The 15,596-nt window shown below is 36.3% G+C and overlaps 1 protein-coding gene across 14 annotated transcripts in view; it reads left to right on the top strand.

Moving 5' to 3' along the window:
- CADPS2 (calcium dependent secretion activator 2) overlaps window positions 1-15,596 on the top strand; it is a 567,394-nt gene that overhangs the window by 522,834 nt on the left and 28,964 nt on the right. For all 14 annotated transcript variants that reach the window (XM_050782592.1, XM_050782594.1, XM_050782597.1 and 11 more), the window contains 2 exons: window positions 2,465-2,548; window positions 2,657-2,689. In XM_050782592.1, the coding sequence (XP_050638549.1) occupies window positions 2,465-2,548; window positions 2,657-2,689 (117 nt within the window). The remainder of the gene's footprint in view (window positions 1-2,464; window positions 2,549-2,656; window positions 2,690-15,596) is intronic.

A 15,596-nucleotide genomic window follows, 5' to 3' on the forward strand; every position in this document is an offset into this window, starting at 1 on the left:
CACTTTACTGAGAAGTACAATGAAGAGAGAGAAGCAAAATGACTTGACATTTATCTCATAGCCAGACAGTGGCAGAGCTGCAACTTGAGCCAAGATGTAAATTCATCGACAGGCTTCCTGCCTCTATCTTGCTTTGTCCCTCAGCAACACACACGTGTGTATGCACAGACTCACTAGCAGGCACCAAGAACCAGGTGTTGGGCGAGAGCCTCCATGGTTCAAGCTGTCTAGTAACCATAGCAATTGCCGCTGTCCTCGTGGCAAATGAGATCACCCAGTACACACTTGCTCCAAGATTTGAGTTACAAGAGATGAGGCATTTTCCTCAGAGAGCCATTAAGTTTGGAATTCCCTTTCCCTGATCTGACATAACCCTTGAGTATTCATCTTCTGGGTCCTTGCAAACCATATCAAGTCGAGTTAACCAGTCATGATTGGTAAGAAATCCTAACAGTCAGGAAGAAAGTGCTAAATGGACTTCTACGTGTGAGCAATTTGCAATTTTGTGGGTGGATTTATTTTTCCCTAGGTATCCTTTAGGATAGCTACCCAGGCATACATTATTCTCATTCTTTAAAAATGCACTTATAGTTCACAGTCAGTCTGCATGATTTTGTTTCTGTGTTCTTACATCATGTCGCAAATGATGTGATCGAGAAACCTACAGGGAAGTTTTTGTTTCTTTTGCATAAACTATTTTGCAGTAATTGATCAGCCATAAAGAAAATATTATCTCCTGTGCACTCACAGCGAGTTCTCTGGTCACCAGAGACCAATAAGCTGTGTCCCTAGAACTATTATCACTTTGTTGAAGAAGCTGCTATGTGAACAAAGCCCAGCCTTCGTTAATTTCCCTTTTCGTATTTAAAAAACCTTGTCAGTATTTTCCCTTTGGGAATCTATAATTTGTCAATAGTGCGTATTATTTTAGTTCTACGGAGATGTAGGGCAGTGTGTCCTTATTAAGATCTCTTATTCGTCAATCTTCATGCCAAATAAAGTAAAATGCTTCACATTTTTACTATATTATAGTATATGTGTTTATTTTCATTTCATAGAAATATATTTTTTTAAGAAATGTAAACCACTTTTGAGACTAATTTGAATTCCACATCCTCCCCCTCATGCTACTCCATTTAACTGATGGTGGAAGCCTGAGAAGTAAGGTGGTCAAACTGAGTCTGCATTCTACTGAGTGATGGAATTGGGATATACATTCTGAGTCTAGCGCTCTTTTCCATTGTACTCTGCATTGTGTATCTGTTTTCTCTCCATAACTGCTACGTAAGCTTGGGAAGCAGGGATGATCCTTATACGTGCCAATTAGATCTGCCTGGTAAATGGTTGTTAACTAATGTCAACCATTGTGTCATAGTTATAAGAGCTCACATGTTACGACACCTGCCTTTCATTATCTGTTCGTTTTTGTTTGGGGTTTTTGTTTGTTTGTTTGTTTGGCACGATCTCAGCTCACCGCAACCTCCACCTCCCAGGTTCAAGCGATTCTCCTGCCTCAGCCTCCCAAGTAGCTGGGATTACAGGCATAAGCCACCATGCCCTGCTAATTTTGTACTTTTAGTAGAGACAGGATTTCTCCATGTTGGTCAGGCTGGTCTTGAATTCCTGACCTCAGGTGATCCGCCCACCTAAGCCTCCCAAAGTGCTGGAATTACAGGCATGAGCCACCCTACCTGGCCCAGTATCTGTTCTTTTATATTCAGCCTCTTGTGTAGATGTAGAAAAAGTTGAAGGATAACCAGTCATATACGATAGAAAGGAATCTGATTAAGCTTGCCTGCCATTGTTTCTTAACATCCACATTGAAATTGCAAAATGTTTTAAGGAAAAATCTCATGGACCTAAGATTATTTACGAATGGCTTTAGTGATCTCATATGTATAGTGACTAGATTCCTATGACACATTATTTTTCATTTTTTAAAAAATTGTGTATTATTGGCCAGGCACGGTGGCTCACACCTGTGATCCCAGTACTTTGGGAGGCTAAGGCAGGTGGATCACAAGGTCAGGAGTTCAAGACCAGCCTGGCCAATATGGCAAAACCCTGTCTCTACTAAAAATAGAAAAATTAGCCAGGCATGGTGGTGGGCACCTGTAGTCCCAGCTACTCGGGAGGCTGAGGCAGGAGAATAGCTTGAACTCGGTAGGTGGAGGTTGCAGTGAGCCAAGATCACACCACTGCACTCCAGCCTGGGTGACAGAGCAAGCTTCCATCTCAAAAAAAAAAAAAAAAGTGCATTATTTCCAGCCATGGGAAATGAAAGGACAGTAGAGTTCATGTTCAGAATGAAAGCGTAAACATCACAAGTCAGTCTGACCTCAGCTGTCAGTTTATTCATTGTGAATTTTTGTGCCATGGAAGAAATTGGTTCAGGAATTGTTTGCCCTGCTATTAGTTTGTATGCACAGTAACATTCTAAATACTCACTATAACTGTATTATAGTTTGTTTCAGTGTTGGAAGGTGTGTTGTCTAAGCTGTCAAGGTATGATGAAGGCACTTTCTTTTCATCCATTCTGTCATTCACTGTAAGTATTTGAATGAGTTCTCTTCTGTGGTCTTTTAACTGTTGTCGTAGTGCTTATATGGCAGTTAAAAAATAATTCTCATAATTATCTCTTTCTTTCCCACTTAAGGTGAAAGCAGCTGCAAAGTATGTTGATGTTCCAGTAAGTATTTTTGTATCTGCTTTTTAAAACTATATGTACTTCTTAAAAAGAGAAATTATAGTTCATCATGGGTTTATTTCAAATATTTAAACCAGTGCCATTCCCTTAGGGAGTAGTTTATTTTCCTTAAGCAAGCGCTAACCTTCATAACAAGGCGTGACAAGGTTATTTCGTTGACGTTTTCTGTTGTAACTCAGAAACTCTTAAGGAGGCCAATTCATTATAAGAACATATCACCTGAGTTGCAAAGGGAAGTTTTAGCACTCTAGGAGGGGGTAGAAAATGCCTCACACTATGTATAGAAAAACTGCTCGCTTTTCCTCCCCTTTACATGGAAGCTCTGACAGGTTTCTTATAGAAGGTAAAATAATGATGAAGATGAACAGGCTAAATAATTAGTGTTATATAAATATATAAAGAAAAAGTGTTATATAAATCAATAGTCACTTATTTTAACATTTGTTTTTTCATAGAATTCTTGGGAAATAACTCATAAGTTGTTCCAAAATTAAGATTCCATGAGCAGAAATCATGAAGCTGACTTAGCTACAATGAGAATATTCACATGGTAAACATAACCAACAAGTTGTGCAGCATTTTTAAGCTGATCATCATTCCAAATTAGTTTTTAATTTAAATTCTATTATCACATATATGATCAAGGCCTAAGGTGTTCTGTTTAATCATTTATTTTGGCACATATGTCAATTTTCAAAGAATTAGAATTAGAGCACAATGAAAAATAAATTACGATTTAAGACTAGATGGAATACAAATTCGCTCTTTGTATTTGAAGAACATTATACCTCTACATTGCCATTAGAAATGGTAGCAGTTTTGAGTACTGGCAAGCTTTATGTATCAGTTGTAGATAGCTCTTATTTTTAGGTTACAAAACCACATTTTATCTCCAGTTCTATTGCTGCTGTAGTTATAAATGAGTATTTTAAATGAGAAGGCCCTGGACTTTTCTACCTTTGCATTGGGTTTCTTTGGAACCAGACTTTTTATTTTACAAATGTTTCCCAAAGAAGTCTTCACACCCTCCTCTTCTTGTACCTGGAATCAAGGAATCAGTGCTGGACCATAAGTAGAAAAAAATCACATGTGTAGAGCCCCACAAAGCAGCAGCATGAAAGGGAGAATTAGGGGGAGATTTTATATTTGATATCTTAAAAAGTAAGAAACATATAATCTTGTATATATCACATTGGACTTCCTAACACACATGTTACAATATAGTTTTTGGTTGATTTTGAATTACAAATGGACTGTGTCATCAAAATTATTCATGTTCTTAGAGATTTTGAGGTTTTTAATTGGCCCTCTACTAGTTTATTCTCTCCATAGAATTTCAGAGTTGAAGGAGACAGAAAATGGTTCATTTACTTCCCTTCTCAGTGCAAGTAACCCCTCCTCTAATATCCCTTACAAAGATTCACTTGGGCACTGTTTAGTTTTTTCAGTGGTTACAGGATGACCATATGGCAGCCTACTCTTAAGTATTGTGAGTTGAAATTGTCTTGGTGCATTTTACCCATTAATCCTCATTCTAATCTCTCTTCTGCATGATAGTTCTTTGCATATTTAATGACAATTTTCATGCCTCCTCTTCCCAGAAGGTGTGGTGGCTATTCATAGGCATCTGTTGTCTGAGGAATCCTTATTTTCTAGATTAAACATTCCCAATTTATTCACTAAACCCACTACTTAAATATTTATTTAGCTCATACTAAGTGCTAGGTCCTGGGCATACATGATGAGATATACATTCTTGCCCTCAAATGGTTTACAATCTTAAAGACAAAAGAGATAGCGAACCAGATATATTATTATGCACACTTCTGTGGCAATCATGTCCAGACTCTTCACCATGGCAATTACTACCCTAGAGGAATTCTAGCTTATCAGTGTCACCATTTAATCAAATTGCACCCTGGAGCAGAACATACTATACCATAGATGTGGTTTGACCATGGCAGATTACAAAGTGATGAATTCCTTCCTCAGTTATGGACATTACACTTCTATTGTTAATGCCTGTGAATATTAGCTTTAAAAGCTATGAGGTCTTGTTGGCCGTTGTTCTTTTTTATACTCATCCAGCAAGTATGCCTCTCTGAAGCTGTCTCTTAAGAGAGTCTCATGAGAAAAAGAGCGCTGGCTCACCTTCCACAAAAATTAACTGAAAACAGACCTAGACACACATACAGTGCAGAACTGTACAACTTCAAGAAGAAAATATAAGATAAATTATATATGGCCTTGGATTTGGTGATGAGTTTTTAGATACAACACCACGTAATCCACGAAAGGAAAAAAATTGATAAATTGGACTTAAAATTGATAAGTGTACTCTTATTCACTATTAAGAGAATGAAAATGTAAGCCACAAATGGGAAGAAATATTTGCAAAACACATATCTGATAAAGGACTTGTATCCAAAGTGTTGTAAGAACTCTTAATACTCAACAATATGAAAACAAACAACCAAACTTTTTAAACAGGCAAAAGATACAAACAGGCACTGCAACAAAAAGGATATGCAGATACCAAGTAAGCTTATGAAAAAATGCTCAATATCATTTGCCATTAGGAACATGCAGATTAAAAGAAGATACCACTATGTACTTGTTAGAATGGCCAAAATCCAAAAGCAAACTGACAACAGCAAAATGTTAACAAAGATAAGAGAGCAACAGGAACTCTCGTTCATTGCTGGTAGGAATGCTACAGCTACTTTGGAAAACTGTTTGCCAGTTTCTTTTCAAGCTAAATATAATCTTACATGTAACCCACCAGTCACAGTTCTCAGCACTTGTCCAAATGATTTGAAATCTATATCCACCCCAAAACTTGTGCACAAATGTTCATAGCAACTTTATTTATAATCACCCAAACTGGAATCAACCAAACTTGTCCTATAATAGGTGAATGGATAAATAACCATTGGTTCATCCGCACAATGTAATTCTATTCAGCAAAAATAAAAGAGCTCTCATCTCACATGAAGATATGGATGAATCTTAAATGCATATTGCCAAAAGAAGCCAAATTGAAAAGCCTGCATACTGTATGATTCAATTTATATCACATTCTACAAAAGGCAAAACTATAAAGACTATAAACAGATTAGTGGATGCCATGAGTTCAAGGTCAGGGAGGGCTGAATTGCTCAAATACAGGGGATTTTTTCGAACACAGCAACTATTCTGTATGATATTGTAATGGTAGGTACATGACACTGTGCATTTGTCAAAACCAAACTTTATAGCAAAAAGAGTGAACCTAAGTATATTCAATTATTTAAAGGTCAACTAAGTGATCATAGAATCCCAGGATGGAATGGAAACTATAATAAAATAATTCTATTGTGAATGTATGAGATAAACTCACTGAAAGAGGAGTGGGGAAAGTGCTGATCTGAGTAACTTTGGAAATTAGTGGAGTCTGTGAGAATAGGGAAAATGGAACTTATAAATAAGCATTGTACTCTGGTTGATAAAGTTTTTCTCCACAGTTTAACAGTTTTGAAGCCACTATATATGTGTATTGGAATTGAACAATTAAGTAAATGGATGGTGGTTGGTAGGAGCCAGGTTTCTCACTGTTGGAGTGAGGTTAGAGGCAAGCAAAGGAAGGGGACTAGAATGATCCTGTAATGGAGTAGAGTTGGAAATGTCAGTGTGAATTTGTCTTTAGCTTAGTACAGATAGAGCTGGTTACATTTAACAGTATTTTTAGATATATGTATATGCACGCATTAATGTGCTCACGTACATTTTCTTGCTCTGTTAGCTCAGAGAGCCTAGAAACAGTGATGTCCCAGTAGCAACAAGCCCACATAGCACTCAAATCTTGTTCTCTAATCTTTAAAGAAATGAACCAGGGCTCCTTGAAGAAATGGCCGATGATGGAAAATATACAAGATGAACATGGACCATCTTGTAGTGACAGAAAGGAGATGTTCACAAAAAACACAAAACTGGAAACTCTGTGTTTCAAAGAGACACAACAGATGATGGAAAGAGCTCCCAGTGGCCTAAGCTAGAATAATTTGAGCAAGCAAATATGTAAAGTAATATTGGATTATAATCCAAAGCATAAAATAAATATCCATTGGTCCATACAGATACAAGTAAATATTGAAGTACATAATGGGGAGAAAAGACAGCTCTCCCATGCAGAAGAACTCCAAATAATTAATATAGATACTTCCCTCTCAAGGAGGTGGATCATATATCCCCACTCCTTAAGTGGGGGATGTACATAGTCACTTCCTTCCGAAGTGTACAATATGCAAAGGAAGATGGGGGGAATAAATTTCCAATGGAGAAAGTTGAGAAATATTACCCCAGCCAGTTGATCAAAGGTCAACCTCTGCAGTGATAAATCATACTGATAATATCAGCCCTTGATAGGATGTGATCAAAATGGCACTTTACCTTTATGATCTTCCTCTTGTAGCTACAGTCTAATCATGAAAGAAAATCAGACACATCTCAATAGGTGATACACTACAAAATATCTGAGAATACTCCTCAGAATTTTCAAGGTCATCAAAAAGAAGGAAAGTAGGAGAAAGTGTCACAACCAAGAGGAGTCCGAGGAGACCTAAATTACTAAATGTAACGTGGTATCCTGAATGACATCACGGAAGAGAAAAAGGATATTGGGTAAAATGAAGGGAAACTGAAAAAAGCTCACACTTCAGTTAATATTGTGTCAATATATGTTCATTAATTGTAGCAAACGTACCATACTAATGTAAGATGATAATAATAGGGGAAATTGGGTATGAGTTATATGGAAACTCTTTAATATTTCCACAGTATTTCTGTAAATCTGAAATTTTTCTAAAATAAAATGTTTATTAAAAGAAAAGAGCACTGACCAAGGACTTAATAATAGCTTACCGTTAATTGTATGTGGCTATGTGCCCTTGAAACTGTGTGACCTTGGGCATTTCTCAAGTGGCCCCAGTCTAGTCATCTATAAAATGAGTGAATAAGCTACCTAACTGCATTAGTTCTTTTGACTTTAATATTCTGTCACCTTGTGAGTTCTTGTCCAGTTCTCTGTATGAGACAATAGAGCCCAAAAATTCCCCCTGGAAGATGATGAGAAGATAAAAAGCTGGAAAAAGTTTTCTGGATACGAAGGCAATACCTTCTTATACTATCACTTACCAGAATTTTTTTTTTTTCCACAGCCTCACTCTCTTCCCCAGGCTGGAGTGCAGTGACCTGATCTTGGCTTACTGCAGCCTCCACCTCCCGGGTTCAAGTGATTCTTGTGCCTCAGCGTCCAAGTAGCTGGGAAAACAGGCGTGTGCCACCATGCCTGGCTACTTTTTTGAATTTTTTAGTAGTGATGGGATTTCACCCATCAAGTGTTGGGCAGGCTGGTCTGAAACTCCTGACTTCAGGTGATCTGCCTGCCTTGGCATCCCAAAGTCCTGAGATTATAGGCATGAGCCACCATGGCTGGCTGGAATGTTTTTAAAGCAATACATAAATTGATTCTGTAAGGTGAAAATTACAAATGAAGTTAAGTGACATTCCTATGCAGAAAAGGAGGAATTCATGTCTCTAGAACATACTTATTTGTCAGGTATTCCTTATAATTATAGCACAGTTGAAGATGTATGAGTTAACAGAAAATGACCCAAATCAAATCATTTAAATATAATAAACATATTCTTTTGTATCTTTGTAATGTATACTTCTCATGATACTTTAAGAATGAAAAAAATTATGCATAGGAGAAAAATGCTTCAGTGTGGTCCTGAACAGAAATAAATTCCAGGCACATGCCTCTCGGCAAAGAAGTTGGTAGGATTCTCTTTGATATCTTTCTGATCTAAGTGATGAGCTGTGTCCTTCAGTATAGTTTTATAGATTGCTCTTGGCTAGACAACCCTATCTTGGGGAGAAGTTCTGTGGCAGTTATACAGTTTATGGCCCTATCATAGAACCTTGGAATGTTCATGCTAGCAAATACATCAGACATTTGGGAAAAAAAAAAGAGAGAGAGAGAGAGAAAAGAAAAGAAAAGAAAGAAGGAGAGAGAGAGAAAAGAAAAGAGAAAGAAAAAGAGAGAGGGAGGGAGAAAGGAAGGAAGGAAAAGAAAGAAGGAGAAAGAAGAAAAAAAGAGAAAAGAAAAGAAAGAAAAAGAAAGGAAAGAAAGAGGGAGAAAGGGAAGGAAGAAAGGGAAGGAAGGCAAGGAAGGGAAGAGCAAGACCTGGATGAGGTGAATCTGTCCTATTCAACAGTAACTTAGAAGGGACCTCAGATCTGACAGAAATTAGATGCAGGACGAGGATGAAAATGTTCACATTATCTTTGCAGATAGAAATACTAAGCCAAAACCAAAAATTCTGCAGGTTTAAATTATTTTACTAACCGCGCCCCCACAAAAAAAAAAAAGTTTTGCTCACCTATAAGATAGGTAAGATACCTACAACTTATAGGTAAGAGGTAGCTGATAGTAAAGGTATGTTAAAAAGTTGTATAAAAGATCAGGTTTGACAATAATATGGAGTAGTTACTTTTTGAAAAAATCAGGTATATAGATCTATGGAGGTTGTGTGACAGAGGGGTTACTAACAGACTGAGGAACCAAACTGCTAGCAGTTGAATTCTTGCTCCATCACTTCATCTGTGGTCAGTGTGACCTTAGGCACCAGTTTCTTCATCTGTAAAATGGAGATGTACTTACACCTCTTATAGGCTTACTGTGAATATGTTAAACACTTTTCACAGTTCCTAGAATGGAATTCGTGCGCAACAAATGCTAGCTATTATCATACATTATTATTATTATTGATTACAATAAAATCTAGTATCTACCTTCTAGGAAATAATCATTTCACTTATACTGTATTGATCGCATCTGTATGATTGTGAACGAGTCACATCTGTATTCTTTTAAGACAACATTTTCTTTTTAGTTTACTTAGAGAGCAGCCAGGCTACTTAAGGGGATCTGGAAATAATGACTTATGAAGGAAAAAAAAGAAAAAAGAAATCTGACTGTTCCTAGAAAGAGGGAAAAAAATCTAAGAGATAAGATAGCCCTGATCAATATGTAAAGGGCTCCTGTTTGGAAAAAGGAACAGCCTAAGCCTGTATCAGTCAAGAAGACAGGACTAGGAACAATGACTAAAAACGAGTGGGAGCAGAACTGAAATCAGTGTAAGACAAAACTTAAAAAAAAAATAGTTATGTACAAAGGTGACATAGGAAAAGCTGCACCACTATTCACCAGGTGTGGTACTGAATATTTCTGCATTATGTGGGAAATAGGACAAGATGACAATAAAGGTTCTTTCCAACTCTGATTCTGGAATTTTATTCTATTGTCATACCAGTTACAGGACATTTTGGGGTATAACGATGTGTGTTGATGTGAAAAATCCTATTTAAAATGCTCTTTTTAACATTATCACACACGCTGCATACCAACTCTATGCTAGACACTAAGGTGAAACAGCTGAAGAGACTTGGAGGATACGATAAAGATTACTGTGGCCAAGAAAAGACCAAAACAATGAGGAAGGAAGGAGAAACTGTCTCTCTTCATTGGCTTAATCATACTGGTGCCTGATCTTGGCAGTCTGTCCTAAGATGAAGGAGTTGGCTAATCTTTCTCTTATCTTCATTAGGAATTCTCTCAAATATTCTCTCATCTTTATGATAATTGGCAAAGATTTCTCATTTCAAAATCCCCAAAAGGTGGTTCTTACCCACCTCTGAACTGCACAGACTTGATATGGGGTCGAGGATCTGAGTTCATTTTCCACCTTGCTCCTATCTAGCTGTTTGATCTGTGGGCTTCCATTTTCCCACCCATGCAGTGAGGATAATAGTATTTAAAAGTATTGCCATTATTTTAATGGCAAAAAACACAATCACTTTTGTACCAACCTATAATCCCTGTGCTGCCTCCCTCAGTAGGTTCTTATGAGAATTCAGAATTCAATGAGCACATTAACATGAATATGCTTTGTAAATGTAAAGCACTATTGCAATACATTGTTCTCGTTTCTACCTGGAATGGTGCTTCTGGCTCCCATGCATTACTCCCTAGTTCCCGCTCGCTAATTAAGAACATGACCAGTTACCGAAAGAAAAACTAGTTGCCTTCCACAGAGTGAACAATATTAGCTTTTTATTTTTTCATTTATGTTCCTTTTTAGAATAGTACACACTTTGCGTATATCACTGGTGGCTTTTAGGGTATAATCAGTCAGTTCAGTGACATTAGTGTTTTCCCTCTTCCTTCTTTTGCTTCCTTGCTTCTGATATTGTTTACTGCTTAAATAACACCACCTGAATACGCGGAGCTTTACATCAGCATGAGAGCCAGACAGAACTCGGGGAGTGGAGCTGTTGCCCACTGGGGCATATTCACCTGGAGAGAGGGATGCACACCAGGACCAGATTAAGAGCCTCACTTGCCTAGGAGTGGAGGAGGTCATGTGTTGTGCTTTCCAGATGAATGTTTTGCTTCTTTATTCCTTTGGGTTTTATCTGTCTGGCTTTTCTCTCTTTTCTCTCTTACGTAAGGTAAATCCATGAGCTGCCTCCGGACACTGGCATTCTAGCACCCTGAGGCATCACTTAAGCCAAAATCTGAATGGTTCCAAATTGAGCTGAGTAAATCCATCCCAGTCCATCTAAACTTTAAAAGCTAACAATGAAATAATGCAGCATTTTAATTTTACTTCTTCAAGTCATCATGTAGTATTTTCTAATTGACACACCTGAAGACAGATGAGGGAAAGGCTAGTGAACTGAGAGATTTAGAACCTTCATCATCATTATGATTGCTACTCATGAATATAATAGTATAAAGCTCATAGGTAGTGTACACATTAGCACATTCTGCGCTTGGTGCTACCGTATTAGCAGCTATTCCTCTAAACTCTGGGATGTTAGTCATCTAACCATAGATCAGAAATAGCAAGATACTTGTCCCAAATGGGGAAGACATTGTAAACCCATAGATCTCAATTGAAAATTAACCTGCCTCCTTGAGTAGTTCAGGCTAATATCTTAAACTATCATCCAATATTTATTTTAATATTTAAAAGAAACTTCACTTTGAAAGGATTTTCCCCAGTGATACAATAAAATGTAACATTAGTATGCTACATAACTGTTTCTAGATCTATAAATGTATAAATTATGTAACTACTTAGAAGAAATAGTGTGAAACATTCATGTGACTGTTAAGAATAAAAGTAATATGACTACCTAAGTTTTAGTAGCATTAATTATAATAGATTCTGATATCAGATACTTTCATAGCATTAAGGTAGGATTGTGCCCTTTACCAACTATACTCAAGTAACAGAAGACCCTGATCCAGGGCAAGAACTCTGCAATAATGGGACAGCTCCTTAGAACTGTGGGATTGAATGAAATATATGTACTTAAAACACACATTATATGCTCTAAATCTAAAAACTGTTTTCAAAAGGATGTAGGTGTCATTATTTTTAATTTAGAATTTTCTACTCCCAATTTGGAGTCAAAAGTACCTAAATGTAAAATAATGTTAATAGAATTTTGAATACTGCTAAATTTAACAAATGTTGACTGGCTGCTTCATTCTTTAAATAATAGTTTGGAATTTTTCTAAATAACAATGAGTTCTTTTCATTCCTGGTTTTTAAAAATCTATTTTTAAAATGCATATATTTGTGACTTGTTCATTGTTTAAATGTCTTCCTCTCTGCCCCTTTTAAAATTATTTTTAGAGACAGGGTTTTACTTTGTCACCCAGGCTAGAGGGCAGTAGTGGGATCATAGTTCACTGCAGCCTCCCACCTCAGACACCCAAGCAGCTGGGACTACAGAATGCAACACCATGCCTGGCTAATCTTTTACTTTTTTATACAGGCAGGGTCTTGCTATGTTGCCCAGGATGGTCTCAAACCCCTGGCCTCAGGCAATCCTCCACCTCAGCCTCCCAAAGCACTGGGAATATAGACATAAGCCACTGCATCCAGCTCCCTCTTTATCAACTGTTTCTCTTCCCATCATATTTATTAAATATATAAGTTGGCATAAATGTAATTAGAAGGCTCTGTAATCTCTATGTATTTCCTTTTGGTTTTCTGTGGGAATACAGTATAATAAATCTACTTTGTAAAAACTTGGCAAACTATGGTTTTTTACAACATTATTATGAATATATGAAAAAACCTTTTTTAAGTATGTGAGAATATATAACTTATTTAAACTACTTCAAATGCTTTTGAAAAGTTTCAGAACATTTTTATTCAAATATGAAAATACAGAAATTGATAGATAAATGCCAGAGCATTAAAAGATATATTAAATAGTGAAAGAAAAATATTGTTTTTAACAATACCTGAGATAAATTATGTGTTTGTAGAACTATGTTCTATGATCAATTATAATTTTTTACTGACTCTTAAATGCCAGAGTTGAGATATAAATTGCTCCTACTACAATTTCAAATTTCAAAGACATGTTATTTATTGTCTTGTATCTTACATGATCCTTTTTTCTCAAATGGTAATGAATGGCCAGACACAGGTATTTCATTTACAAAGCATGCAGATAATCATAACTCAGGATATTACACTTCCACTCTTGATTGTTTCTTCAAGGCATGCTTTTCTAGGTTATGAGAAGTGCACTTTTAAATTAAGTCAATTACACTGTAGCTTCTAGTTAAGCTTTGAGATTGGAATAGCATATTTAAAAATTTGTCTCCTTGTTAAATAGGCACCATGACAGTGTTTGTGTAGTGTATTGTTAACCTCCAGTGGAAGGTTAAGCAGCTTCTTCTGTATCTAAATCTGTTGCCGTGAAAAATGACTGCAGTGTTGCACCCACCTACCCATGAATAGGGAAAGCGAAGACTTGCACCTGTGGGATTAGGTGTAGCAGCAGGAAGCAAGAGCGTTTGCAGCATATAATTAACAAGGAATTCTTTTCTCTTCTTTTTAAACAGCATGTTCATCTTGCTAGGTTAACTAGTGATTAATGCTTGAAAAAAAATGCTGGAGTCTGCACCCTTTCTTAAACTCATTCACTCACTGATGTATTCGGTTACTTATACAGTGTCAGAGGAACTCACCTTAAAATACTTCATTTCCTCCCATAGTTCTTGATCCCTTTGTGCTCATGAGGGATTTTTTTAGATTTTTGTGTTCTTTTACTATAACTGTGCTAGACAAATTCTATTATTTTCTGAATGAGATTAAAAGTAATTTAGGAACTGCTACTTTGATTTAGAGATTACTGTCTTAATAAACAAGATGGAAGAGTTAGTGTGTAGTGAACTAAGGCATTTAATACGTAGAGTACTGACTATATGGTTTTTGTTATTTTTCTCATATTAAGAAAACTATGATTACCAATTTAGAAGATATTTCTAAATATGGCTCTCTAGAATACAATATTCTTAATAAAAGGTAATCCAAATCCACAGCTGTTGAAGTCTAACAGGCCACTCTTTTGATATAATTGGGTAGTCATGCATTTGTATCAGAATGTGTAGTTATAGTTTGTCTTTACAGTGCACGCATATGTATTGTTTTACACACCAAAAAAAAAACCCACAAAAATGTACTATCATACTTAGTTGTTGTTATTCTCACTAAACTTCATTTTCTTTTAAGATAACACTTAATGGAATTAGATGCAGTGACTTGCAGTGTGTAAATTTTACCACCGTAATAAAACAGAGTCTTAGCACATGGGAGCATTGAACCAGCGATAATGTGTTCTATCCAAACACATTTGTACTGTATGTAGAAACTGTTTAAAAGGAAAATTACATCTTTTTCAGCAATTTATCAGAGATAATTACCCTTCATACACCAAATGAAGGATAAAGTGTTTTAAAGAACTATAATTCTAATTGGTAAATGTCACCAGCTGTTGCAGTTACTCTTACTTATGTATATTCTTTTAATGATTATACACTCATGCCACAAGCTACATGAAAATATATTCACTAGGTGTGAAATTCCCATATGTCACAGTTTCAAGAATAAGTAAACAGCTCAATGATAAAGAAGGAAATAATTCCAATGAAGAATGTAAGAATCCTGGGTTTGCTTTTTAGGCAAGTGGATCTTAATTTGCCAAAAGGGAAGAAAATGCAATTTTAAAAAGAAAAGGAAACACTTAATTTTTTACAACAAACTCATGTCCTCAACCAGAGATTTTTCTTTCCTTATAAAGTTGTAGAACTGTCTCAACTTAGAAATTTCAGTATTATAGCCCTTGGATCTGCTAATAGGGAAAAGCATTTCATTTTCTTTCAGGCTTAAACTGTAAACCATTCGTTAGTTTTAGATGGTGGAAGATAAACTCTTCCTGGACAGTGTTTCATGATAGTCTAATCTCATAAGTGATCAAGGAAACAGAAAAGAAATTACCCTAGTGTCTATGGTGAATGTTTAAAGTTATTATTATTCAGTCTCCCTGGCTATAACTTAGTTTCCACTGAGACTGATAGGTCTAGTGACTGACTGAACTGAATGTCTAAGCAGTGGCCTTTAAAAGATGGAAACACAAATGGGGTTGGGGTGGGGAGAAATAGTAGTAAAGACAAGCCTCCCATTTGTCTGTTCTTCAACTTCCAGTTCAACTGGGCTGTACCCAACTACCTTGGTATTTTGTACATTACAGCATCCTGTTTCTGGGTACTTGCCTGAAACTCAGATACTGAGCTAACTTGCTATTGTGTGTTGAAAATCATTCTTATGTCATTTTTGTTCTGCAGCAGTAGGTTTTCTGAATGTTCTCATTTTCAGTGTTTTGACAAAGTTTGAGAGGCACAGAGAGAAATATGTATCTTAGGAGTTAGTTTCCTTCAAGTTTTTTTTTTTGTTTTTTTTTTTTTTTGAGACGGAGT

The sequence above is a fragment of the Macaca thibetana genome, chromosome 3, assembly GCF_024542745.1.
Source record: "Macaca thibetana thibetana isolate TM-01 chromosome 3, ASM2454274v1, whole genome shotgun sequence".
Taxonomy (NCBI): domain Eukaryota; kingdom Metazoa; phylum Chordata; class Mammalia; order Primates; family Cercopithecidae; genus Macaca; species Macaca thibetana.